Below are 27,697 nucleotides of genomic sequence, written 5' to 3' on the forward strand. Positions count from 1 at the left end.
TATACCTTTATGGGAGTAGTTTGAGTTTTTTCTCTTTGAACAAGAAATTTTAGAATACAATAAGGCCCTCTTCACACTGGAATATTAAAATCATATAGTTACCAGAAGACTCTGTATCCAGGTGATCCGCCACATGCATTTCTATGGTGCTCCTCAGGATAGACGATGAGAAATCCCACCTAATGGGGTCATTGGTGACTTGCTGTGCTAATTGCACACAAATCAATAACATGACTGAAATATTTCTTCATATTTTCGTGGGTTGAGGTTGAATGATCGATGACTAGGCAGGCATTTAGTTAAACTTGTCTATTCTATAGAAATGTTTGCTAATGCAACCCCCCCTCCCCACCCCAATTTCCCTTTTTACTGGAATGCCTATAAGTAAATATAGGTCATGCACATTGTGTGAGAGTATATAAGAACCTATATCCCCCCAAGATGATTTAATTTTTGTGTCACAACAGCAGCTCTGATCTGCCTTATTCTTCCAAATAGTGGGTATTTACTGTGTGAATTAGACTTACCTCAAGGTTATTAGGAGTTGCTCATCAGGGCTAGCACATTTCCTCATTGTGGTGTCCCTACAATGTATATGGCTGGAGTAATCAGCCTCGTTAATACCAGGTCAGTCTCTTCATTCATCTATGAATTCAGAATCCCATTTTTGTAATTCTGTGGCTGTAACATAGTCTACAATTAATGTTCTTTTCAATGTATGGATGAAGCCATAATTTTCTTTTATTTCTCCTTTTATAACAGATAATAGTATAGGATAATAATTATTTGTAAATATTTTTCTTAGCTGTGCAGTGTGAGAGAATAAGCTATTTGGCTCGTTTAGACTCCCAGTCAGTTTAAGCATTTCGAGACCGATTTGAGTTTCCCCATATGAGGATAGCCTAAAAACACTCCATGCTATTAAGAACAGGGTTGTAAAAAACCCGGGCGGGTTTTTCTAAAAAACTAGTGTTTTTTGGGTAGAAAACCCGGGTTTTTTTGGGCAAAATGGGGAAAATTGAATTTTCTTTTTCCACAACCACAAAATATCTAATTTAAACATGTGTACATCTTACATTATGCCTAAATATATATTTTTAGTGCATGTTGAACTATGTATTTGATTAATAAAATTGGGAATAATAAAATAAGAGAATAATTGTTCACTTACAGCCCAGGCGGGATTTTTGGGCAAAATGGGAGGAAAATTGAATTTTCTTTTTCCACAACTTCAAAATATGTAACAAACATGTATGTACAACAGGGTGGGTTGAAAAAAAAATGAAGTTTCATTTTCAAATTGCTATAGTGCGGAAAAGTTGCCTCTTTTAATAAGAAGAAAAACAACATAAAAAATTTTAAGATCAGTTGATATCTACCAGTCGCGCATAGTACTTGAAGGTTATGAAAATTGACAAAATTGAAAATTTTTCTTAATTTTTTAATATTACTTAAAATTTGACGATCGACATGCAAAAGTTTGTTTGCTTATTTTATGGTTCAATAAAGTAAAATAAATTAAAACATCATTGATATTTCAATGTTTATCGGTCGCGCAATGTGTTCGAAAAACTGGAATTGACCAAATTTTTGCAAGTTTCATTGTGCAAAAGTTTGACTTTAAACGTGAACACTTGGAAAAGAAACAATAGAAGAAACTGTAAACCAGTAAATCCTAGTCAATTTTGGTAACTACAATGTAAAGTACATACACTCTCCTACTTTGGATGGTTGATTGGATAGAGTGTAGGTGGAACTCAATGTGCAGCCACTTCTTCATGGTTAATTCTGGGTTATTTTGTTCTGACAAAGCATGCGAAGAGCTGTACAACGAAACTTACAAAAATTTGGTCAATTCCAGTTTTTCAAACACATTGTGCGACCGATAAACATTGCAATATCAATGATGTTTTAATTTTACTTTATTGAACCATAAAATAAGCATAAGAAACTTTTGCACATCAATCATCAAATTTTAAGTAATATTAAAAGAATTTAAGAAAAATGTTCAATTGTGTCAATTTTCATAAACTTCAAGTGCGATGCATGACCGGAAGATGTCAATCGATTTTAAATTTTTTTACGTCATTTTTCTTTTTATTAAAGGAGGCTACTTTTCCGCACTATAGCAATTTGAAAATAAAATATTTTTTTTGACCCACCCTAATGCATATCCTTTATGTGTACATCTTATATTATGTCTAAATATACATTTTTGGTGAATGTTAAACTATGTATTTGATCAATAAAATTGACCATGATTATAAGTAAGGGAATAATTGTTCACACACAAAAACACACACTTCTGTGTAATTATATCTGAACCTTGAGTTGTATGCAGAACTGCAGCAAGAAAATTGTGTGGTAAAATAAATGAATTTGGAGATAATGAAAATTCTGAGAAATCAGAATGGTGCCTGAATTTTTTTTTCTCCAAATTTTTCAGACCCCACAGAAAATGTAACCAAAAGTGTCCTGATAAGTCAAAAATAAAACCTTTCAGCTATGTAACCAGAACCAGTTTTTTTTTTATAATTGAACCCAAACTTTCAGGAGCTAAAGTCTCATGCTTCTCTTTTTCTTAAATTCCTCACTGTTAAAGAATATCCCTACTTCATTAAATTAAATTCCGAAATATTTTTAAAGGAGCAGTGATAATTAAAAGATGATCTGGCTAAGAGGAGATAAGTCATTCACAAGTCTGATGTACCTGTATAAAACTTATAAAAAAGTATTGCAAAGACATGTAAATATTTTTTGAATGAAAATTCAGTTTACATACACTGGTTTACTTCTTCACAGATGCTTCCATTTATTTATACAAGGATTTGTGTGTGTGTGAAAAATTATTGTGTATTATAAATAAATTTCTGTAGGTATGCTTATCACATATAGCAGGTATATTTTTTAAACTAAGGTCCATGGTTACAATTTTCTGTTTGCGATTTCTTGTAAAATATTTTAATATGTGGATCTCATACCTAAATGCTTACATAAAAAAGATAGAAGAATTATAAAAACGGGTGTTTGTGATTCCAAGAAATTATTTATTATCACATTTTTGTTCCTAAAAAATCATTAAAAATTATTTCAATATACATATTCTGAACACGGCACTATGCAGCAATTTTTGGAATACATAAACTAAGCTCAAACTAAAATTTTAACCTGAAAGTAACACATTTTCTTCGAAAACAAACAATATTCCCTACAAAAAACCCATTTTCCCCTAAAAAACCCAGCCCGGGGGGGGGGGGGGATGGGTATCTACCCGGGGAGCAAATTTGACAACCCTGATTAAGAACATAAAATATTGATGAAGTGTTTCTAATAATTTTATTAAAAATAATGCATTGTATCGTCCAACATTAGTTACTGAGTAGTAATAATTCAATTAGAGGGATAACCAAATTTATTTTTTTCACCAGTATGTAGATTCACAATAGTGCTGCTAAAGCTCATACACCACGTATGTATACGAATATGATATGTCACACCAGAAAGTGTGTTTTGGGCTTGATTACATTCAACAAAATCTTTTTTGCAATTGAATTGTTTTCAATAAACTACTTTTGTAGTAATTACCATTGAATTTTAGCTGACACAGCTTACTGGACTTTAGCATTACTATAAGAACAATAAACTAAAACGACAGTTGTACATCACAATTCAGCTCCTTATAGCACAATACACTGCCAACTTCTATCATTGCCTGGTTCAGAATCTGTATCATCCTCATATTCACCACTTTCAGAATAGTCATTTTCTAGATGATTTGATCCGCATGTATCACTATGGGTAACCGAGTGGCATTGTAAACTCTGGATGCTTTGTGGTATTTCACTATCTCCCCATGGATCTGGTTCAATCAAATGATAGTTCTGAAGAACAGGAAAAAGTGAAGAATCACTGCATTCGTTCAAAATAGAATAAGATATGATCATGAAATTACTGGAACATTGTATACTTAATTTTCCTCGCCTTTTACTGGCAAACTGCGTTGATCCTAGAGGCATGCTTGCAATTAGAAAAGTTATCCAAATAACATGTAGAACTCAGATACATCATTCTTGTTGCAAGGAGTTGTATAGTTATTAAAATAAATTTAGTTTTTATATGGTCCCTCTGTCCTCTGACATCCAAGTAGAAAGTTGTTTCCCTGTCTGTCCTGAGGCCAATAAAGAAAACGCCATGTTTCTAAGGGAGATACTTACAGAGTTCTTATTCACTAAGATATTTGAATTGAAAAATTGTGAAATTGAATTAAAAACGAAAGTTGACAAAGAACAGCAAAAACTAATGGACAATGCTGTTTTCCTTTTTTATCCTGTTTCCCCCCAACTTTCCTCCAATTTTGGAATTTAAATATCTGCAAATATTGCAGTTAGAATCATGGAGTTTTCTTTGTTGGCCTCAAGAGAGACAGGGCAACAACTTTCTACTTGGAAATTAGAGAACAGGGGGAGAGAGAGACAGTATAAAAAAGTATTTTTCTATTTTAATAACTATACCACCCCTTGCAACATGAATGACATATTTGAGTTCTATACATTATTTATTTTTCTAATTGTAAATATGCCTCTATGATCAATAGTTAATACCGATCATTAAAATACCGAAAGGGGAATAAAGTAATCACCCTGTTTACTATACAGGTTGTCCAAAATTGTTTGCACGGTGCGTATTTTTGCAACCCTTGCATTCAGAAACATTTTTCAAAAAAATGTTCAATTACAAAAAGATTTTCAGATGTGTTACTCAAAACGTCTTAAATTTTCCAAGTGTTTTATATGTAGAAAAATTAACTTTACATATAGACCTTGAGTTAACACTTCCAATACGTAAAATTTAAATGAGGTTCTGAGAAGTCATACACAAAAAATTGCATATTTTCAAATGCAATACTACTTAATTTTGACGTTCTCAGCATTTGTCCCCAATAATTGAGGGTGTGGTTCAAAAATTGCAAAACGTTAATTAAATTTAAAGTTGTAAAAATTCTGTAGTTGCTATTCATTGTGAAAAAGAATAAAATGGTTGAGTTCATTCCATTCGTATAGTCCCTAAACATGGCAACCTTTGAGCCAATGGAAACTTGCCAATAGTGTTAAGTTTACAAAACAAAGTGACTTTATAGATTTAATAGCTCTCAATAACTATGAAATTTTTTTGCAAATGACTTTTCAGAGCGAGATCTACATTTTAGTAATTGGAACATTCACCACACAGGGACTGCATAAAAAGTTAATTTCTTAATTTTTCATCCATATAACCCCACAAACAAATTTTAAGGTTTTAATTGCACATTATTTGAAAACTTTTTGTAAGGGAAAGAGTATGTTTTTTTATAGTCAATCATTGCAGGGGTATTTGCTGTGCAAACAATTTGGGACAGCCTGCATATACCAGGGCTTAACAAATCACAAAAAAATCTAGAAGACAGAAATTTTTTGTGTAGGAGCCAAAAAATTTTTTTCTCTGTAAAAAAACATCCAAAAATTTAATTTTTCCAGGATATGGTGACCCCTCCTTCCACCTCAGTAAATATGTTGATATGAATTATAAAAATTTTATGTTTGTCCTCACTAAAATTTAGTTCACGTATAAAAAAATTCTTTTTTTTAGTCCAGATGGTAGGCTGGGATTTGTCATATCCCAATATATGCATACCTATTTGAGTTTTCCTTAATGCATTACACAGGGCATCTGCATGTGAAAATTTCATTCATGAATAATGAAATCTTAATGGAAACTGGGGTTGATTTTTGTTGAAAAAATTTAGATTTTTCTACTTAAATATCTATATGGCCTCCTATGAATCTTTAATAAACTCATTCTTAATAATTAATTTTTTAAATGTTTATTTCTATTCTAACCTTTCAGGGAAAAAAAAGTTTCAGAGATAAGGCATGGCAGAGAGGAAGTAATTATGATTTTTTAAAGTATAATCTGTGGGTAATGAAAAATACAGTATGAGCTGTTATAGGCTTCTTTGTGCCAGAACAAAAGTAAACATAACACACAAAATAAAAAACATACTTTAAACTTCAGTCTCTCCAAAAGATCCATCATCAGCTCTGTATCCTGCTTATCTTTGAAATCCAAAGGCTCTTTGTTTTTCTGTACATTGTGGAGGAAAAAATTATCACTACACACATTTTTAGTTACTGTAATTAATAATTCAACATCCCAAAGCAGAATATGCTGAAATCTGTGACATACGTAGCAGAACAATCAATGCAACTGCAGAACAATCTAGAAAAATTTTAAGAAAACACTATTATGGGAATTTCTACTGAAGAACATTTCCAGTCAGCCTAAGGCTCATTGTAGAACAATGAAAAACATTCTGCTTTGGGATTCAACAGTAGGGGTGGGGTGTTGAATGACCAGAAAAGTATGTGAGGTTTAAATATTAATTTTTCATTGCTACAGCCGAACCCTATTGCAGTGACTCTTCAGATATGTTGAACTAATTTCTTACCCACCCATTCCTCAAAGTTTATTGTAACAGGGTTTGGCTGCATTTACATCACTGTTATTTAATGAAATTGAAGGAAAGTTAATATGAAATTTACATAGTCAAACACATCTCTTATGACTATGTGAATACATTCACATGCTCAGCAGAAAGATGTCACTCTGCTATTCATTCAAGATCTAGCCAATTAGATACAATTTTCAGAAGGAAAATGCTACCAGAGACCTGTAGAATTTTCCTACTAAAAAGCCATCTCTGCATTGTGCATTCATGATAGAATTTAAAGATAATTTTGAGGATATTTCTTTTGCTTCTGGAAAGAAGACTGTTCTGTTCCTTTGTGAAACATTTTCAGAATGAAAAAGTTATACAATAAAACATTTTAAAGACCAAAATAATTTTTTTACATGCATAATCTAAGATACCCTTTAAGGCTGAAAGAGTGAATGATAGGTTCAGGGACCAAATAAATATTGTAAATATAGTCAAACTCAGTTATGATTAATTTTGAGGGACTAAAAATTAGATTTGCAATACCAGTGAAAAGTGAATGTGACCAGTTGACATTGGTCTGGCCATGTGACTGTTGATCCAGATTCTACTGTGTTCGATTTGCTTCATGCAATGGAAATATGGTGCATGACACTTAATGTGATCACACCAGGACAATAATAACCGATTGATAAATAGTATTTTAATGTGTACAAGGAAACCCATTTAGCCAAAAAATGGGGGGGGGGGGGAGTTCACATACATGGAAAGTATTATACATATATCTCTTTAAACTTTTTTCCATATTTTAAACTAAAAAAATCGGAGTTTCTTTATACACATTAAGATATAGTATATCCAAAATGAACCCAGAAGCAAATAAAATAATCATGTGCCCGGTTTCAAGGGAAAAAACTGGACAGTCTCATTTTTTTTACACAAAACTGATTGCAAAATGTTCACACACACAATTGACTATTTTTTTCCCCCTTCTTATCATACTATTCTTAAATAGGATTTTATTTCCTTCAAGCTAAGATCCTGCTTTTTTCTTCAGAAATTCTGAGGAGTTAGCTTACATTTATATTAATATTTTGAATGGTACTTTTTAATACCATAACATTGATCACTAGAGAAATTCTTTTTGGGGACGAACTATGAATTTGGTCAACTCCAAGAAACTGACTAAGAACTGAAAGAAGCAGCTTGTTCTACCTTACATTTGGATACCTATAGGGAGTCCATTGTGGAAGCAGCGCCATACGTGCATGGATCATAGCTCATACTATGACTTGATTTGGACATCGTGATGTGAACTGAGTATGGAAATATTTGTTGCAGCAAGGGATTGGGGGGGGGTGCAACTTCCTACACTATGTTGCTGGTTGATTACTATAGCTTATGGGGAAAAAACAAGTCTGATTTAATCCTTGATTTCAAAATACACAAAAAAACAGTCTGGTTAAAAAAAAAAAGATAATAATTATAAACCCAAATCCTAATAATTACAAATTTTTGATATAGGTGTGCTCTACACTTTGCAAAAGTGATAACCAGGGCCCAGATGTCGATGACATTTGCATTTTTCAATACTTTTTCACTTTTAAGGCATTTTTCACTTCTGAAATTTTTTTCAAAATAAAAGGCTAAAAACTTAAGCAAAAAAAAGAAATTCATTATTTTCATTACTTTCTTCTTGCATCTTCCTTTATAGATTACAAACCACACAAGTTTATATAGAATCAATTCCAGGTAAATTTAGTATTCATTAAAAATCCCAAGAACAGACTACACTTAACCAAACAAAAAAAAAAAAGAAAGTAATTTCGTGAAATTCTGATCCTATATATGGGCTATTGAGAGAGAGAGAAGAATTTTCATTATATAAAAGGGAAAATGGTATGGGACCCTCATGTACTACAGGGAAATTTTGAAATCTACAAACAAACTTAAATTAGTGTAAATTCGTCAATGTTTTTGATCTGTAAGAATGCTGCATGCAGTAAGATTTCTTAAGCTTTGTTTATCCTTGGGAATATTGAAGAACTGATGATGCGTACATAAGATCAATCTTTTGCATTCTGGGGGGGGGGGCATGGTACTAATGCTATTGATGGTATCAATAAAGTCAGCTTGCTAAAAAAAGGGGTAGGCTAATTCACTACCATGAAATTTGAAAAATTAATGGTGGGGGGAACTTATTGCCTGTAAAAATTTCTTGATGTCTTTACAGGAATGTCTAAAATTGAAAAGAAATTAACACTGTGAGTAGATCAGATCTCTCCCTCCAAATATCACTAGTAACATCTGCTGATGTTGAGAGAAGTTTATATTGTCTTTTGAGGAATTTGATGAAATCTAACGTTGAGAATGAATGTGATTTTGAATAGATATATAAAAACCGATCAACAGATATATAAAAAAAAATTTGTCTTCTCTGGTTCAGTTTCTAAAGAAATTTGTTTTGTTATTTTAATAGTATTTTTTGGGGGAATTTTTCTTTTAGTTTTTAAGGCATTTTTTCGAGTTTTTGGGACACTTTTTATGGTAATTTTTCAAAATTTTAGGTCAACAACATATGGGCCTTGGTGATAACAATACCTGAACGATGACATTCTTTGATTCCGATAAGCAGCATCTACTGTATATTGTTATCGTATCGTCCTCAACATTAATTATGTCATTCAATATTCAAGATTTTGTATTTAACAATGCACTGACAATAACCATATTAGAAACATAGAAAAAAACTAAGAGCTCACCCTATCTAATACATGTTCTGAACAACCACTATCTAGAAGAAGTCTTTTCACTTTGGTATGGCTGGCAGAAGCATAGGCATAATGTAAGGCAGTTCGATGATTCTGAAAAATATCTTAGCACATATTAACTTGATAGGTGGCATGTGTATTGTGTTCAAGAAATGTGAGAACGAAAACTTTTTCTGTAAAATATCAATGAGAAGAATCATTCTTTTTTACCTGATCAAACAATGTATCAACAGACTGAGAAGACGGTTTGTCATTCAAAATGGCACTGACAAGTTCTGGATGATTATAAATTACAGCTCTATGCAGTAGAGGCAACCCATCTCCCTGTAAAAAAAATTTCCATTATTTTTGGATGAAATTTCACAAAAAATTAAATTTTTCCCAATTGATGAGCTATTATTTTATTTGAAAAAATTCAAAAACATTTATACAGTAAAACCTACCAACAGCAGCCACTAATGGGACTGTAAAAATGTGGCCACTATTGGGGAGTGGCCATTTTCTTTCTGAGAAAAACCCCGAAAAATTTGCAATCTATATAGCATGTTAAATGATAACTCATTCCGTGATGGATTGAGGTAATTATATAATTGATAAAATTAAAATATATGGTTATATTGATAATTAAAAAATTGATTAATCAACCTACTGTTCCAATTTGGCATCCTAAAATTTGGGCTTGTAGTGCTGAGGTAGAACACAACAGAAACGATTTAGTGGGAAAAACTAATATGGATCAAGATGATGTACCAGCAATCTTGAATAGTTCTTTATTGCCACCCAGTCCATTTTAAGGGTCCAGGTCCATTTTAAGAGAACCATTCGCCCTGAGCAAAATTATTTTTCAGAAGCCCCCTAATCTCAATAATCGTAACCAAATCTCAATAATCATAACCAGATCTCATCATCATAAAAGCACTCTTCTGCGCTTGAGGCTTCTGGCCATGCCAGGGCAATCCCGTGTTAAAAGGCCACTGCATCCACCAGCAACTAGACCTTTTTTCCAGGGTGTCCAATATGATAGCTGAAGACATTGGTGATCATATACATGTTTTTTTAAAAGGAAAAAAAGATAACCATATTCCTCCAAAAAAATTAATACCCTGGGTATTTTTATTCCTATTTGTGAACACCATTTTTTGGACAGAACCAATCACCATTTTTTTAGTAGGTAGTGCAGAATAAATAAAAGGTTTCTAGTAATGGGATAATTTGCATATTCCCCTTGTGATTGAAGTGCTGACAGCAGGACTTCTGTTGTCCTCTCTCTGATCTGTTCAAGTTTTTTCCTTCCTCTCCACTTCCTTCAATATACCCTTCTAGCATTCATACCCATGAAAAGAAAGCATCATGCATAACCTTCCTTTCCCCCATCATAGAATTCGAGAAAAAAAATCCCTTGGAAAATCTCCTTAAAAATTATTTTCCTTATCTGAGATCTGTGCATTTTTTTTTTTACATCTCCATGTCCAAATTGGCTGTTGTTTGGAAATCATTGTTAGGAAGTTTCCTTTAGTGTTAAGTCCATAGGATGTGTTAGGTTCCAACAAAATGTGGCAAATTGTTTGGAGATTACACTTGTTCGGAGATGGCCGTTGGAGGAAGTTTTACTGTAGTTCAGAAAATTTATATAGAATTTTGAGAACTTTTTTAGAGGATTTTTTTTTTCAACCCTTTAAGCAGCATAGCATAAATCACTAAACGCCCTTCAAAATGTTGTATTCTTTTTTAATTAAGTAGGCTTTCTTTAGATTTTCAGCAGGAGCAAAATAAGGGGAATAGGGAAAGTGCTGCATTGAGAAATCAACTTTACAAAATATCTGGGCTTGCCAATGATAAAATGAGGCCTTTAACCCATTCCGACTCGGTGTGCACCTAAAAATTCCCTTTTCAAACACTGAAACGATAAATAAAATGAAAATTAGTTTAGCGATTACTTTGAACCTTTCTCAACACTAGGTAACAGGACCACACAAGCCGAGCTATACTTTTGGTTAGTTTTACTGCGTTATTTTTTGAAAACCCTTATTTTTTGAAGAAATGGATTCAAATATCAACTTTTTTTTTTGATATATAAAGGATTTCTAGAAAAAAAAATTCTATGTTATTTTGTCGCTGTACACTAATCTCTTTATTCTGTATAAGTTTTAACTTTTTACACTCAAAGCTTGCTTAAAATTGAGTCCCAAATTCAAGGGTGGGCACACCCACAAAATTAAAACGCTAAGTGCAATCTTTACAAAATTATACCTGCATACTCCTCTAGGCCAAAATAGACTGCCTACAAATTTTCTTCGTGAAATTTCAATTTTAAAGGGTAGCGTGCCGGAAAGGGTTGAGGCAAGATATTTTGTCAATGCCACTTAAAAAGTTAATGGACTTTATCTATCTTAAAATTGTCTAAAACTAAATCAAATAAAACAATGAAGAGCTTTTTTTTATTTAGTTTTCGGTTATTGTTGTCAGGTGAGAGATACTTTGATAATTCGAGAAATGATAATATGAGAATTTTACTATACCTTCACTCTACCATCCCATGACAAAACTGGCTCAAATAACTGTAAGCCACATTTGAACTTTTGAGATTTCAAGAACAACTCCATATTTCCTGTTTCAGCGGCTTCAGCCAAGCAATTGAGTTGATCCTAGATCATAGATAAGGAATAAAGCTACATGTATTTTCTGAGAAATCATTATATATTTTTTCTCCTCATACTCATTCGGAATACACTGAACACATTTATGGTAACAATAAATTTTATTATGAAATGATTATGACAATGTAATTCATAAAAGTCTGTGTGAATTGTTCACCTGATAATCATTCAATTTGCTTAGAAATTCACAAAGGTGTGCATCTTCTGTGTTCAAGAGCTACAATGAAAATTACAAACTGTGTTTAACTTATAATAAATACAGTGATGTATATAAATATGTCATATGATTCTTTAAAAACTAAATCTCTATTTAACTATTAATGTTTAGTACCAATATCATACATCATGATGTAAGGGTGGCTTTATGCTTTGATTAGAGCACACTCAAGTAAAAGTTTCGCATACAATCTGACAAAAAGTTTCAGAGCAAGGAAAGTAATACTTCAAACTATTATAAACTATTTGATTATTCATATGATGACAGAGATGAGGAAAGAACATATGCATACAGATATGCATAATCATAAAACTTACATTTAGCTCTATGTCTGTGATATGATCCCAACCATAAAGTGCTAGAGCTTGACGTCTTCCTGGATGTTTTTTTGGGTCAATGATCCAGTTTGCAACATTCTGGAATGAATAATTACTCAATTATTTGATCTGAATAAACATCATCAAATTATAAATTGAAATGTTTTGGTCAATACTGTAAATCAGTGGTACTTAAAGTATGTACCACAGCTCCTACAGGCTTCATCTACTTATGTCAGGGGTGTCACAGTAAGCAGTTGATATTGATATTTTCCTGTTTGTGCTTTTGAGTAGTTCTTTGTTAAAGAATTTTGGAGAGAGACAGATGAATGGTGACTGAGGGAAGAGAACGTGAGTGACAAAAATTTGAGAATCACTGCTGTAAATGATTTGTATATATTTTATATATTTTTTCAAAGCAAATAAGTACATAAAAAATAGTAAGGTATTTGATGGTAATACGACCACTGTATTTTCCTTTATTTTTATCAAAATTCAAAAAATTTGGTACTCTCACGATGTGTAGCTATTTGTTTAGACACATGACCAAATGTTTTTTGCTTGGGTGATGTTTAGCTTCGCGCCAGCTTGCCATATTATGCATTTGGAAGTGTCATTCGAAAAGTCACGTTATTTTCTTATATTATGCTTGTATTTCTTCTCTGGTTCCATTATTCCACACTTTAGTTTATTAATCACGGCATGCGCAGTTTTTAATGCTTTTCAACAGCATTCACTGTAATTTCAATCTGTATAAAATTCTATCTATCATGTAAGTTTCTTTTGAATATTTGACATTGATTTTATGGCCAGGTATTCTATATTCACTGTGCATGTGCGAGCATCAAATTTATTTGTCAGAAATTTCAATTAACCAGATCTCCATGTCTTTCGCTAATTACTATTTACTAAGAAGGAAGAAAATAGATTCATCTGTCAGAAATATGTCTCTTAATTCAATTTTAAAAATGTTAATTTTTCCATGCCAATATTACCTTTACCTGTTGGGAGGCCAAGAAGTAGAATCCTTGAAAAACACAATTTTTTTCATATTTTCCATTGAGAGATGTACCTTGGATTATTTTGTCATCTTTCAACAACATTTCAAAGAATTTTTTAACATTATCAGTTTTTCAGAATTTATCATACAGCCTCAGCAAAAATCATTGAAGCTTATCATGGTCATATAAACCTCACTTACCTTGATAAAATAAATAAAAACAAATAATTTTTAATTTGGTCAGGAATATTATGGAAAGAGATCAGTGAAAATTCTATAAAGAAACAAAGAAGTTTATTTATAGCGAAGAACTTATGTTTGTGATGCAAAGGAGGTGTTACATTAGGGTAATTAGGGTGGGAAAAAATAACCAGGATATTAACGTATTGAAGCTGCTGACAGAATTGAGAGGAACGAACATACAAGAAATGGGAAAGAAAAGATGCAACAATAGCAAATACATTTTTTGGTGGTAGAAATGACAGTAAATGTTAATCATATCATGTCATTCAGGGATGGTGCTTAAGAACTGAGATCAAGAGAAAAAACAATTTCATTTTGGAAGTTAGTCAAGATTAAGCCCTGATCTGTCACAATGTGACTTTCACCACTTGTCTGGATCTTTAAAAGAACTAATGGCAATGCTGTAAAGTAGGAGGGTGTTGAAAAAAAAAAATTTTAATTCAAAATAACAAAAGCATGAAAAAAATTGCCTTCTGCATATAAATTCAATACCAAAATTCAATACAAAAAAGAAAAAGTCACTATCTGGGAGAAGTCTCTACCTTTCCCTTCAGTATGAAGTTAGTTTGAGATAGAATACAGGTTCTTTGTGAAAGTACTCACCAAAGATGAACCAAAAACAAGAAAACAGCTGCCTAAAAAAGTGATTAAATAAAAAATATGCTTTAAATAGGCGCTTTGACATAGTTAATTTGTTTTATTTAATGTTTAAAAAAGAAAACAAATTAGAATAAAAAAAACTAGTGTGTTTGTGACTAACAAAAAATATTATAAACAAAATAAAAAAATGTGTGACGTTTAAAACGGAAGTGGAAAGTTGTTTTTATTTTCTCATTAATAAATCAATATCCTTTTGCATACTCACAAATAAAATACACTGCTAAAACCTTGATGAATGTATTTCAATTTATTTTCATCAATGATTGTAACTTTAAAGGTAAAATATTATTCAGTAACAATTAAAATTGTTGATTACAACCCTTTTTTTTTAGATTTTTTTTTTACTTCAGTCATTTTGTGGAAGGAAAATATACTTTTAAACCTGAAAAATTGTCAAAAAAATCATCCATTAACCACGGTATATTTAAGAATTCATCAAGACTAGAGTTTATTAATTTTTGTACAATTATTAAAAAGGTGATAATTTATGTCCATAATGAATGAGCTTACGAAACCTGATCAATAGCATCAGCATATTCTTTTCTTTCTGATGATATTGCAATGTCTCTGACACTTTGGTTGAACTGAAAAATGGTAAAAGATATTGTTTCAGAAATTTTCAGGGTCGGAAAAAAGTAATTAAGAACACTGGATGTAAAACATGAAAAATATTCCAAACAAGAGAACAGTTAAATCAGGCATCTTCAACCATCGACACAACATGGGCCACTCAGTAATACTACACACATTACCAAAGAGCTTGGCATGTCGCCTGCAGGCCATGCATTGAAGACATTCTGAGTTAAATGACTCTTTAAGTTTGTGTAAAGTTTTGCCCGTTACCTGGTTCCTATCCATGACTAGAAGAGGACCACCTCTGTCGACCAGGACACTGAACACATCTAATGAGACAAGATTTTCTAAAGCCACTTGTAGAATTGTTCTGCCCTTAAAATAATTGCATAATAAAAATATCTATAATTAAGATTTTTAAGCTGGTGAATTACAATAGTATAACAAACAACCATCAATGGTTATGAAATTGAGTTACTTAAGATTTTATTTAAAAAAAAATTATTTGAATAACTTTTTAGGAGAGTAATAATTGCCTGGGGAAGAAACCCCATTTTGAAAAATAAACTATACATTGTTAGAAGCCAATAAATTTACCATAAATCCATTCACTATATAACCACCCATTATGAATCCACCACTTGGCGTATGATTTTTTCCGCTAACAAAGATTTTTTTCAATGTTTTTCTACCTTGGCTAACAAACGTTTCAGTCAATATGGATGCATGTGCCTACATAAAACAGCTATATTGTGAGCTAAATTTTTGTGGCAATCAAAATGAATTAGATAAGAAACTGTCACTTGAACCAGATTAATTTATTTTGACCTCAGAATCGCTTTCAGATATCTCTTTCTCTCGTTCTTATTCAAAAAGATTTTGAGCCATTTCATGTAAAATCAATGAAAAAATTCATTTCAAAAGCCTTGGATTAGAATGGTTTCAGTGTATAAGGCAAGACTTTTATTACCAAACTGAACAGCCTGGAAATCCTAGGAACTCATGTTTTCCACCTGTATGTGTGTGAGAGAGAAATGAGTTGACTATATTTTAGCACACATTTTGTACAGCACACCACCTCGCACACTTTTTTTTACTATATGGCTGATGAACCTGACCTCATAGCATGCACAGCGTATAATAAAAAAACTTCCTCTAAATTCTCCCTCATCCAATTGTGTTTATTGCTGCCTTGGGTTAGTTTCTATTTCTATTTTTTTTAAATAGTGCTTCTTGGTGTCCTATAGCGTTACTTTGAAATTTTGGGCAGTCCTTAAAACAAATTGAACAATTTTCCATAGAAACAAATGGAAAATTGTGTTTCAGCTAACAAATGTGATCCTGGAACTAATTATCTTCATTAGCCAAGATATCACTGCACTGATATTCATTACATGCATAGTTGTTTTTGTGTTTTGCTAGAATTCAGTTTCTTAGAAACATTTGTGAAAACAGATGATGCTAATATATAATTCCCAGCAATGGAATGATGAAAAATATACACCAGATTACATATTTGATAGAAAATTATAAAAAAATCACCTTCGTTTATGGATTTAGTCAATATTTTTCATTGGATCACAAGTCCTTTGGTCCTCAAAGGGTTAATGCAGTTGTAGTGGTGTATATTAATTCAGATTAAAGACAAAAAATGATCTCAATTGATTCACATAGCAATAATATTTTTAAGGGAAGTATTAGAAGATTGAATGTAGGGTATATATAACTTATGAAAATAATTATATTTTAAAACACAACATGCAACTGGGAATAAGAAATAAACAACTGAATAACCAAAGTGGCAAAGATAAAAATTCCTATCAAATAAGTGAGCAAAAAATCGGGACATGAACGTAAATCATCACATGACCAGATTCACCCCTGCCTCACATCTTCAGCAAGATATCAAAGTGTTTAAAGCATCACAACAGAATTTTAAAAAATACCCTATTCTTTTTATTTGATTACAAGAAAAACTCTCACCTTGTACAACAATTTATACAACATTTCTTCCTGATGGGGTTTCTTTTCAGGAAGAAGAGCTTCAATGACTTTTACTGGCATATTTTCTTGTAAGGCAGAAAACAAAACGGGCATGTCAAACTGTTACAATAAAATGAATGAGAAACCATGGTGAAAATTATCATTTGACTCTCGCATACTTTCTTCAACTTATAAAAAATGCAAAACAGTAATTTTTCATTTTGTTTCTATTTCTGAATCAATGTCTGGCTAACAACTTTTGAAGTTGGTTTAAAATAAAAACTTACACATTAAAAGTTTTAAATAATTTAGGGAATGACTTACACCAAGTTCATCTCTCATGATTGTGTAAACATGACAACCATATTTTACAAACAATTGAATTGTATCAGCATCTTGCCATTGTACCAAATAATAAAGTATGGGTGCTCCTCTTTCGCTCTAAAATTCACAAAAGAATGACTTGTAATATTCTTAAGGAGTGTATATTATATCACTGTAAATAAATCCACAAATAATGCATAATGCCTGAAGAATTTCAGTTTGTGATTAATTAAATTTCTTGCAAACTAATTTCAATTATTGGTGATTATGCTTGCATGCAGGTTTTTAGCAGTAAATATGATAAATAGTATGCATACGGTTAATCAAGTTTACCTGAGAAATATACATAATCATTATTCGATAAAGGTAGGTGAATTTGATAAGTAATTCAGTCTTGTAGATTAACCATTTATCTGTGATGAGATTTATCCTTTTCAGACACTGCACACACAAATGTGCAGAAGTTGCTTTCTTTCACTTTAAATATATATATATTTTTTTAACCTCAGAAACCTGAACTGTCAGAGGTAGAAAAGAATATATACAGTGAGAAAAAGGATTGAAAAACAACCCTCACATCTCTGTCAGCTCTGGGTCTAAAAGGATTGAATATAATCATTTTTAATTAATAATAAAATTCATAATAATAACAAAGAAGTTTTATAAAAAAAAATTCAAGTCCATATGTTACTTTTTGAAACAACAAAAGGTGGGAAATTTCACTGGAATTTGCAGTTTAGTCTATATGGAATGACTGAACAAATCAAAACATGAACTATTCTCAGGATTTTGTAATATAATCATGATAAAAAAATCTGCCAATTAGCAGAAAAATACAATGAGTCCAGTAACAGAATTGCACTGAGTTCATAACTGAGAATTTTAATTGTTCAGACGGCTGGCTAAATCATTTCGAGAATAAAAAATCCTGAGCAAAAACATTTAGAAGAATCTGCTGATGTGAGTCAAGAAGCAATTTCAGATTGGTATCCTTTCCAATCGCTGATGTTAGAAGGATATGATCTAAGAATATTTATAATGCAGATAAAGCAGGAATTTTCCATCCATTCATTGTCTGACAGAGAGAAAAATTTAAATTCACTTACAAAGTGAAGTTTGTCACATAATAAAATTTTTACCCATAATTCTGAACTGTTATAACAAACCTTTTAAGAGTAATTACTTTACTGTAACATAAACAAGATATTTTCAACATTAATAAACATGCTGATATAATGGCCGAAATATAATATTCTATCAAAACATAATATTCTGTTTAATGCTAATATAAGTCACACAAAACGGGTACACATTAATTTCTCACACATGAGACTATTAAAATATATATATGTAAACAGATGTGTGTGTGTGTGTGTGTGCATGTACACTATATGTAATATAAATTACTAAGTACAATAAAATTGCTTTAGAAGGAATTCCAACAGCTTATCACAAAAATATAATAGAAAAATCATAACGTATACCATTTTACGCAAGTCAAGTTGGAGGCCTCGGTTTGATGATTCTAACATATTCTTCACTGCTATTCGATTTCTTGCAAGAATGTGATGTATTAATTTCTAAGAGAATACACACAATCAGCGTGAATTAATCATATAAATAAGAATTTATAAACCTCAACACATGCGGGAAGAAACTATGTTATTAATTGTAATGAAACTTCACAAGCACAAGTAAAGCTATTAATCATTTAAACCAACCATGGTATCATGAATTCCAAAAACTAAGCTGATGATTTCTTCATGTCCAGTGTCTAGAGCCAATTCTTTAAGTGTTTTTTCATCCTATGAATTAACAAAAAATTTTCAACTATAATGGATGTTAACTGTATTCAACTATAACTTTCTATATGAATTTTTTTCCATCCCATTTATTTATTTATTTTTTTACACTGTAATCATTTTAGAAGTCTCAAATAACCAATGAGATGTACAACCTAAAGACGAAATCAAGTAGGAAAATATTTTTACATCTTAATTGAGACTTGAACTTGATAATTGGATCAAATTTGCAGTATTTGCACAAATGACGGCTCAAGAAAGAATGAAATAATTTTATCAAGTTTTGGTACAATTAAAACATTCAAACCATAGATTTGACCTTAAATATTTATGGAAATATGGTGATCTAAAAATTTTAATACAAATAACTAATATAAATAGCTATGTAATCAAAATGGTGAACTTAATGTCTCAGCAATTTATTGCACATTGATTATTTCTGAAATGCATGCAATTATTCTTGTAGTAAATTTGGAAACTAGGAGAAAGCATGCGCTGAGAAAGTATTACATTTTTTCCTGGTTTTGACATTTTTATAATGCATTAGTACAGGCTTTCACAGAAGAAACAAAGCAAAATATTAAAATTTATTGGAGGAAAGAAAACAAGTTTTAGTAAATAATCACTTCACATATCATGAAATAAGAAATTTTGCAACACTAAAATTATGTATCAAACTTGTGTAAGAACTTATTGAAGTTTTTTACTTGTCTGAGGACATGAATTAGAAAGAAAACAGGAATTAAAAGTGTGAAAATAAATTGAAATGTTACCAATTTTTTTTATTTGATGACCGAAAATGCTGCTCTTAAATATTTTTAATCTACAAGGAAAGAGACTTTCTGGTTATTATGAACAGGTGAATTTGGAAAGAAAAGTCTACTAGTGCCTGCCAGGAACCAAATCCAGTCCTTTTGCAACACAGATGAGTGTGCTAACAAATAAAACCATGGGAGACATGACTTTACTTCCCTTATAGGACTTTCTTTCTTTCGAACCAAGCACAACACAGGTCTATCACCATGGGCAATTTACTACCTAATGAGTTGTGCCAGAAGTGTAAGTATGTATACCTAACAGTCTCAGTGCATATCTAGTGTTATGTATGATATTTTCAGTGCTACCATCTATGTTTCAGAAAAAAGTGTAATGACTGAATATTTGCACTGTTTGTAGGCCTGTTGCGCTCTGTGGCGAAACTGTGGGGAGATTGGCTTGCATTTGCGCCTCGAAGTACCACAGAAAACAAACTTCAGTCGATCATTACTGTGGTGACAGTGGGGCTTGAACCCAGGTCCCCCGACACACATGATGAGCTTAAGTAGAGCCTTAACAGCTTAGCTGAACTTCAGCAAATGCCCCCCCCCCCCAGTAGTAACAATAGAGAGGGATGATTTTTTTTTTAAATCTAGAAAATTCCTTTTCTTGATGCAGTTGTAGGCCACAGAAAGGAAAAAAATCTCACTTCTGTTTTTTTAATCTAGTTTGGGAGTGCAAATATATACAAATTATATTCATTTATATAAATGGGTGATAGTGTGTTTGACTAAGACCTAATGTGTTCTACTGCATATATTCACAGACATATGCATATATTCTACAGACTATACCTTCTGCAAATCTGTTTTGCACCATAAATTTGTTAGTCTCCTAACTTGGCAGATATCTCTCTGCTCAACTGCTCGCCACAACCCAGGCTGAAACAAATAAACAAAACATTGTACAGAAATTCATTTGACTAAAGGAAGGGGGGGTTAATAAGGATAATGAAATGAATTCGTGAGGGACATTCAATTCAGAAAAACAAAATCATGCGAGCTACTTCAGTAAAATACCCCACTGAAATTCTGCCTTGAAAACATATTAAAATACATACATAATATTTCTTGAAAACTTCTTGTAAGGCACCAAATGAATGACCTTCATGTTCACATTTCAAACTGGTTTTCCTAAACACCTCATCAAGCAAAGATTTTTGATTCTGAAATAAAAAAGAACAGATACATCATAACTCTTTCTGGTAAGACTCAAAAAGAAGACAAAAAAATTGTAACATACTTGTACAAAATTTATCCCTCTCATAAGTGCACAGGTGGATTGAGTATAAAGTGGAATTTCATTCCAGAAACTTAGGGGTTATCTTAGTGGGTGGTTTTTAACAGTAGCTGGAAGATGATTTTGATGCCTGCAGAGTCGTACTTCACCTTTCTTGTCTGCAGTAACTCAAAGCTATGCTCAGTAGCACAATGAGCAAGCAAAACATACATACATCTATTGAGCAAAGCATAATTATAATGTTTCTGGATTAAAAAAAAACGTAAAACCACCTGAAATTTGGAGGAGATTTTATGCCACTTCAGGAAAAAAACATTCTCTAAAACACAAATCAAAGTGTATGATTTGCATAAAACATTTTAGCAGGAAGTGATGGGGTCAAAAATGATCTCTACCACAAACCAGCATCACTGCAATAAACATTGATGCTCTTCACGTAATAACCGAAGCAGGTGGCCACATAGAGACGTCAGAAACAGCATCAGTAGTTAATATATTATTAGCTATAAACTCTATTCGTTATTGCGGATGGCATGGATCTTTAACTACTGAAAAGTGCCTGCTAGGTGGGTTCTTTGTACCAGTTTCCACCTCCAGGACAATGCGAGATTCCACTGCTACCTTAAAACTGAAAATACAAAGCATCTCACTGATCAGTTTTGGAACATCCTCCCTACAGTCCGGACTTATCCCCCTACTACTATTATTTGTTTGAATCACTTTGAGACACTGGAGGACAGCGATTCAACAATGGTGTTGGAGTGACCAGCCTCTTGCATAATTGACTGCATACACATTCCTCTTCTTCCTTTGAGGAAAAGTTATAAAACTGTCGATTTGTTACACAAAATTATCTTAAAATCTAGAGATCATGTAGAAAAACTAACGTGTTGTTTTCGTATCTTTTTGTTCCTTTGAAAAATTATTATAAAATAACTCTGGTTTTATATTTGATTTGCCCACATAGGAAAAATGTTCTTCATGTCTGAGAAAAGTATGTTAAAAAAAAGTATTTGCTTTCACAGGGTTTCCAGCAAAATATGCTGGATCATTTCCCTGAGCAAAACTCTTGAAGAAAGAAATATAATTCGAAATCAAACTTCCAAATGTTTTTGATTTTTTTCCTTCACAAAACTTTTCTTCAAACTTTTATAAAATATTTGCACATTTCCCTGTTTTTTGCCAAATACTTTACATTTTTTCCTGATCATTTTTCATTTTTCTCTGACATTCCAGGTCACTGGAAACCCTGAAAAGCCTGTTTCAATTTAACTACCTAATAATTATTTATGCAAGGATAAAAGAAAAGGGAAAGTTTGATAGATGGTGATTTTTTTTAGGCCAAAATACTCAGTTGTACAGCAAAGAATAATAAACCATAATCTTTCAACAGAATTAATTGAAGCAAGCACAATTCAAAATAAGGCAAAACATAATCTGCCTGATCAGGAGTATTAGCATGACTATCTGGAGCAATGGCCTTCATTAGATGGGTTGAAGGGCTACTTGTGGCTGATCCAGTTTTTAAATTTAGTATAGATTGATGAACCAAAGGCTTCATTAAAATATTAACTGTGGCCAGCACTATGTCAAAAAGGTTGAAAGCACCTGATCTAGAGCATAGGTTCCCAAACTCTTTTGCTATGTCGTCTACCTTCTCAGAAGACAGGAAAAATTCTGCATATCCCCCCCCCTTCTAAATAAAAATCCTCAGGATTCTATATTGTATATGTAACCTAACACTCCCATAATAATGTTTGATGTTGGCAGAGCTGTCTTAAGAGCATCCTGGGCAAAGTGATTTTTCTGAGGTCCCTTATTTAACAAGACATTTATTTATGAAAGTTTTAACCATATCTAATTTTCACGAGGCACCCTCTGTATTCGAGGTCCCCTGGCCATTTCCGGGTGGGGCCCATGCGTTAAGATGGCACTGGATGTTGGACAATTTTACATGGGGTGGGGGCGAAATATTGCCCACTTTGGGAAACACTGATCTACAGTTTCTTGGCTTGTGCAATAAGTTGATGTTTTATTTTGAGTAAAAAAATTTTTTGTCACCTGAGAAACATGCATATTTGCCCCACATTGTAAAAGTGTTTCACAAGATTGAGCATCATTGTTATACATGGCATGCCATAAACAAGTCATAGTTTCCTATAATTGAAAAAGAAAAAAGAAATGTTTTTAGTTCATTGTATGTTTTTTTTAGGTTTTGTAAATGCATTTATGTGTTGAATCTATAGAATGAAAAGCTAACAAAACAAAACAGAAAAGATCCAACTACCATTAGAGGCAGATATAATGACAGGTACACCGGGTGTTCAGTCGATTTCAAAGAAAATAAGTAAATAAATAAAAGTAAAAAATATACAGTAGACCATCATCCAACATTCACAAGATTAAGAAGGTACACCTTTTAGCGTAGTCACATTAATCAAAGCCATTGGAAAACCAGGAGGGTCTATCATTAGGGGCATTCTTCAACTGTAATGTGATTAAGTGTGAATTGCTGAGAAAAAAAGCCCTCCATCGATTTTATTCAGCATACCAGAATGATTGCAGAAAAAAAAATGAAACTGCCAGTAATTTTGGCAAACTAATTTTCCACCATGAAATTCAAAAATTATTATTTTATGTTGTATCTATACATATAAAATTGATTTTCTGTGTGTGTCTGTTCTCTATACAAATCTACAATTTTAGACCAATCGTAGTCAAATTTTGCATATATACCAAACGGGACCGACTTGAATGTTAGGCTACTTTAAAAGTTTGCGAGAACAGGGCAAATGCCCAAAATGGGGGGAAACTGTCTGGATGGTTTGTGGGCCTCAACAATCACTTCCAGAATGTTTACTTTGGTTACCATGGTTCTCTAGCAGTGCGTTTCTGACGTGCATATGACTTTGCAATGGTTTGTCACTTCGTTAATGCTACAAAGTATTATGTATAACAGTTTATGCCTTTATAATGGTTTGTCACTTTTTCAATCCTCTCAGTAATTGAAGAAAACTTGGGCAGCACCAGGTATTATAGCTAGCATTAAATAAAACTACAACAACAGTAATTCATACCTCATCCTCCTCTTCAGGATCCACACCAGCATCGATAAGCATGAAAATTATTTCCGTTTTAGCATTTGAGAGAGTAGCATCAAGTTCATCTTTTGGAAATGAATTGACAGCAACATGGAGCAAAGTCTGCCTGAACTGAAAATTGCATGTAAAAGAAGCATAAAACATATATCATAAGGAAAATGGACTCGTGTAAACTTATTGAATCCTTTTTCATTTTCCTTTTAGATTAAATTACGATTTTTTTTTATTCAATCAGGATTTCTGAAATATTTAGATGCTATTAATATGCTGATACCATGTTTTCCCAAAAATAAGGTCTAACCAAAAAATAAGCCCCATAAATTATATTAATGGGCTACCACCTGTTTATTATAACTTTACCTGTCTTTTGTCTTATTGAGCGTAGTCACATTAATATTATGTCAATCGACATTTATGCTTAAAATAAATGACACTATCAATTAATTGTACCTAAATAATGGGTGACTTTTTTAGACAAGATGTAAATGTCTCCAGATTAAGGATTCTCACAAGAATGACTGCCTACCTCAAGACTCGTGCTATTGTAGTCCTAATAAACAAGTTATTGAAGGCAGGGCCAACTTGAGGCCTATCCAGAGATTAAGTCAGTAACAGCTGTACTGCCAATGCACTGAGAGACGGTTACATGGACAAGAAATGCTAGGATGAATAATAAAGAAGAAATGTTGAATAATTTTATGAGGACTCTAGTGCTAGGCATTAGAGTTCAAGGACAATAGGTCTACAGTAAATAGAGTCATAACAAATTCAAGATGAAATTCTTAGATATTTGTTGATAATCATTGTAGATTTTTGTACTTAAAAAAAATAGGACATGACCTGAAATTAAGACCTAATGCATCATTCTGGGTAAAAATACAAGACTGGGTCTTAATTTTGGGGAAACACAGCGCATTCCTTAGAAATTTTCTTTTTACCATTGTGAATATTAGTGACGTGCTCATAATCATTATGAATGCATGCTTACCACATACAGTTAACCATTGGTTTACGAACAATGAAAAATTATTTAGTTAACAAATTAGTCTTCATTTACGATTACACAAAAAGGACTGACTCCTCAAGGGAAGGATGTTTCAGAAGTCTGTGGTCATGTGGCTTTTTCTTTGTTTGAGAGCAGGCTAATCACTTGGGGGTGGGGGGGGTTCAGGGTGGAGCAAACTCTACCCCCCCCCCCGGCTTTTATAAAAATTTCAAAAATGCAATAGAAATGGACAAAAACAAGGTGAAAATATAAATATATACATATATTAAGTATATGCTCTTTGCCCACCCCCCTGGAAAAAGTTGAAATGACGGGACTGTTTCAGAGAAGAGTTATTTGAAGATTTTCATTTCATCTCAGTAACGTTCACACCCCCAAATACAACTCCTATTATCCCCTCTGTGATCCGTGGATCAGCAGGTCATTTCGAACTTCAAGAAGCTCTATGTCAGAGAACTTTTCCAAAAATGTTTTACAATAATTTTTGGCATAAAACTAACACTCTCAATGATGTGTTTCAAAACACTATTTATTCTCTATTGCATATTGCATTTTCTATCATTGACAAAGCTCAGCAGCAAATATTTTACAGAACTATGAATTTGGCTAGGGGGTTATTGTAGCCAGATTCTGTTGCGAGTGAAAGTTTCGACACAGATTATAGATGATACTAATAAAACCAGACATGGCCTTACCATCATTTTCATTTTGTCTCATTCATATACTGTGGTTATTTTTTCAGTAAATCAGGAATTCTTGGTAGTTAGGATGTTTTTAGATTTTTAATTGGCAGGGCATTTTGAATTTATGAGAATAGCTATAGTATAATCTCCCTTTTCCATCTTGGCAACCTTTTTTTGGTGAGGTGCTTTTTCTTTAATTCTGGCTGTGGTGTGAATCATATTTAGTCTATGCAGAGGATAGAAATTGTTCTTTCAATATCAGTTTTTTACGAAGTGATGCCATTTTTCATTGTCTATTTTTCTCACATTATGCATTATGCCTAAAATTTTGAGCATTGCTAAATAAACAGCAGGAATTGTTTTCCTTGTATCTCACATTGAAAATTTTGAATGACTAACTTCAAGCGATGGAGTTGGGAAAGTTGTTTCTTACATGATATTGCAAAATAATGTAAGAAAATCATTATATTAGCAAGAAAATGCAAAAAAGTAAAAAAAAAAAATATTGTTATTAAATTAAATATTTTGGTGATTGATCATAATCTTGGCACAATTTTTTCCTCTAACAATAAAAAGTCACCAAAAGGGAAAAATGTCGTAGCTCACCAAAAGTGATTTTATAGTAAATGTCACTATTTAAAAATTTGGTACTGTATATACATACCACAACTTTGGCCTCAGTACATTTAATTTCTTTTGAACTCTTCAAAGATGTTGTTTGGTGACAGAAACCATTTGCCAGTCACCAAAGATAGCAAAATCTTGGCATAATCAAAATTCACCAAGTTGGCATTCATCTAGCTAAAAACATAGCCAACAGCTCAATCAATTTGAATGAATGTATTTGCAAGATGCGAGTGACAAGAGAGTTTTCAAGTCATGAGTGATCTAGAGAGTTTCCAAGCTTGTGAGTGACCTAGAGAGTTTCAAAGCTTGTGAGTGACCTAGAGAGTTTCCAAGCTTGTGAGTGACCTAGAGAGTTTCCAAGCTTGTGAGTGACAGAAACAGTGCACAAACATGTGAGCATAGGCGGACACAAAGGGCTCCGTTGTTCCCCAAAAATGTGCATCATTAGCATAGACGGCCGGGACATAATTCAGGTTCGATGCATGTAAGTGACCAAGTCAAGAGAAAAAGAATGATCAAGAAATTATGCAACCATTTGAGTGACCAAAAAAAGGGACTAAGAAAGAGGCACATTTACAGGGATTTACAGCCCAGGTTAGAATGAGAAAAGGGTGGCGAATTTTTGTAGCCCACGGGTGGATAAACCATAAATCCGCTTCTGGTAGTCATTCACAACATCACTCAGATACGGATTAGGGCTATGTGTTGGGAGAAGGGGGGGGGCGATTTGCTGTGTAGTTCCGTTGGATCGTTCCGTATTTTAGAAGATATATGAATTTATCTCTATATTTTCCAGCACTTGAGAGAGGTGATCGCGCACTGTGGATCCGCGCCTGACATGACTAGAGATAAATCAAGCACGTTGATATTAAAAAAAAAAAATTAGCGTCACTACGAGTCAAAAATGTTCATTATAATATGCAGTGAAATTAGAAAATATGTTATAATCAATAATTATTATACCACCTCATCTTGTTCATTGGATATGCCGCATCCGTCGTCTAACAATTTGCGGACTGAGGACGCATCCAAGCATTTCACGGCTTCGCGAAGGTCCTGCCATCGACGGAAATAAAGTATAATTAGAATATTTACAAAATTTAAAACAAAACATTAAGAAGCTCATTAATTTCAATCAATTAGGATCTAATACAAGTAGGAAAGTGCAATATTGAAAGACATACCATCTTAGAGATGTCAAAAAAT

General features: G+C 32.6%; 1 protein-coding gene across 1 annotated transcript; it reads right to left on the minus strand.

The window, feature by feature from the left end:
- Window positions 1-3,029: 3,029 nt before the first annotated feature.
- On the minus strand, window positions 3,030-27,697 carry LOC149089963 (uncharacterized). The gene is made up of 19 exons (XM_089231504.1): window positions 27,676-27,697; window positions 27,458-27,547; window positions 24,152-24,286; window positions 23,136-23,231; window positions 20,896-21,000; window positions 20,630-20,716; window positions 18,939-19,022; window positions 18,702-18,797; window positions 17,218-17,334; window positions 16,894-17,013; window positions 15,181-15,285; window positions 14,853-14,921; window positions 12,435-12,533; window positions 12,058-12,117; window positions 11,763-11,888; window positions 9,454-9,567; window positions 9,235-9,336; window positions 6,040-6,120; window positions 3,030-3,881 (listed from the first exon to the last, which is right to left on the minus strand). Exons 1-19 carry the CDS (start codon window positions 27,676-27,678, stop codon window positions 3,678-3,680), a joined length of 1,893 nt encoding a protein of 630 aa, XP_089087630.1. The 5' UTR covers window positions 27,679-27,697; the 3' UTR covers window positions 3,030-3,677.

This window comes from Pholcus phalangioides, unplaced genomic scaffold, assembly GCF_987345545.1.
Source record: "Pholcus phalangioides strain wild (caught in Gottingen) unplaced genomic scaffold, Ppha-v1.0 ptg000001l_1, whole genome shotgun sequence".
Classification (NCBI taxonomy): domain Eukaryota; kingdom Metazoa; phylum Arthropoda; class Arachnida; order Araneae; family Pholcidae; genus Pholcus; species Pholcus phalangioides.

What these genes read in the sequence shown, in the direction of transcription:
- LOC149089963 (XM_089231504.1), bottom strand. An exon ending in ATCCTGAAGAGGAGGATGAG is followed by an intron (nt 23,232 to 24,151) that starts GTATGAATTACT and finishes TTTCAATTATAG; the next exon opens with GAAACTATGACTTGTTTATG. An exon ending in TCATGAGAGATGAACTTGGT is followed by an intron (nt 17,014 to 17,217) that starts GTAAGTCATTCC and finishes TTATTGTAACAG; the next exon opens with TTTGACATGCCCGTTTTGTT.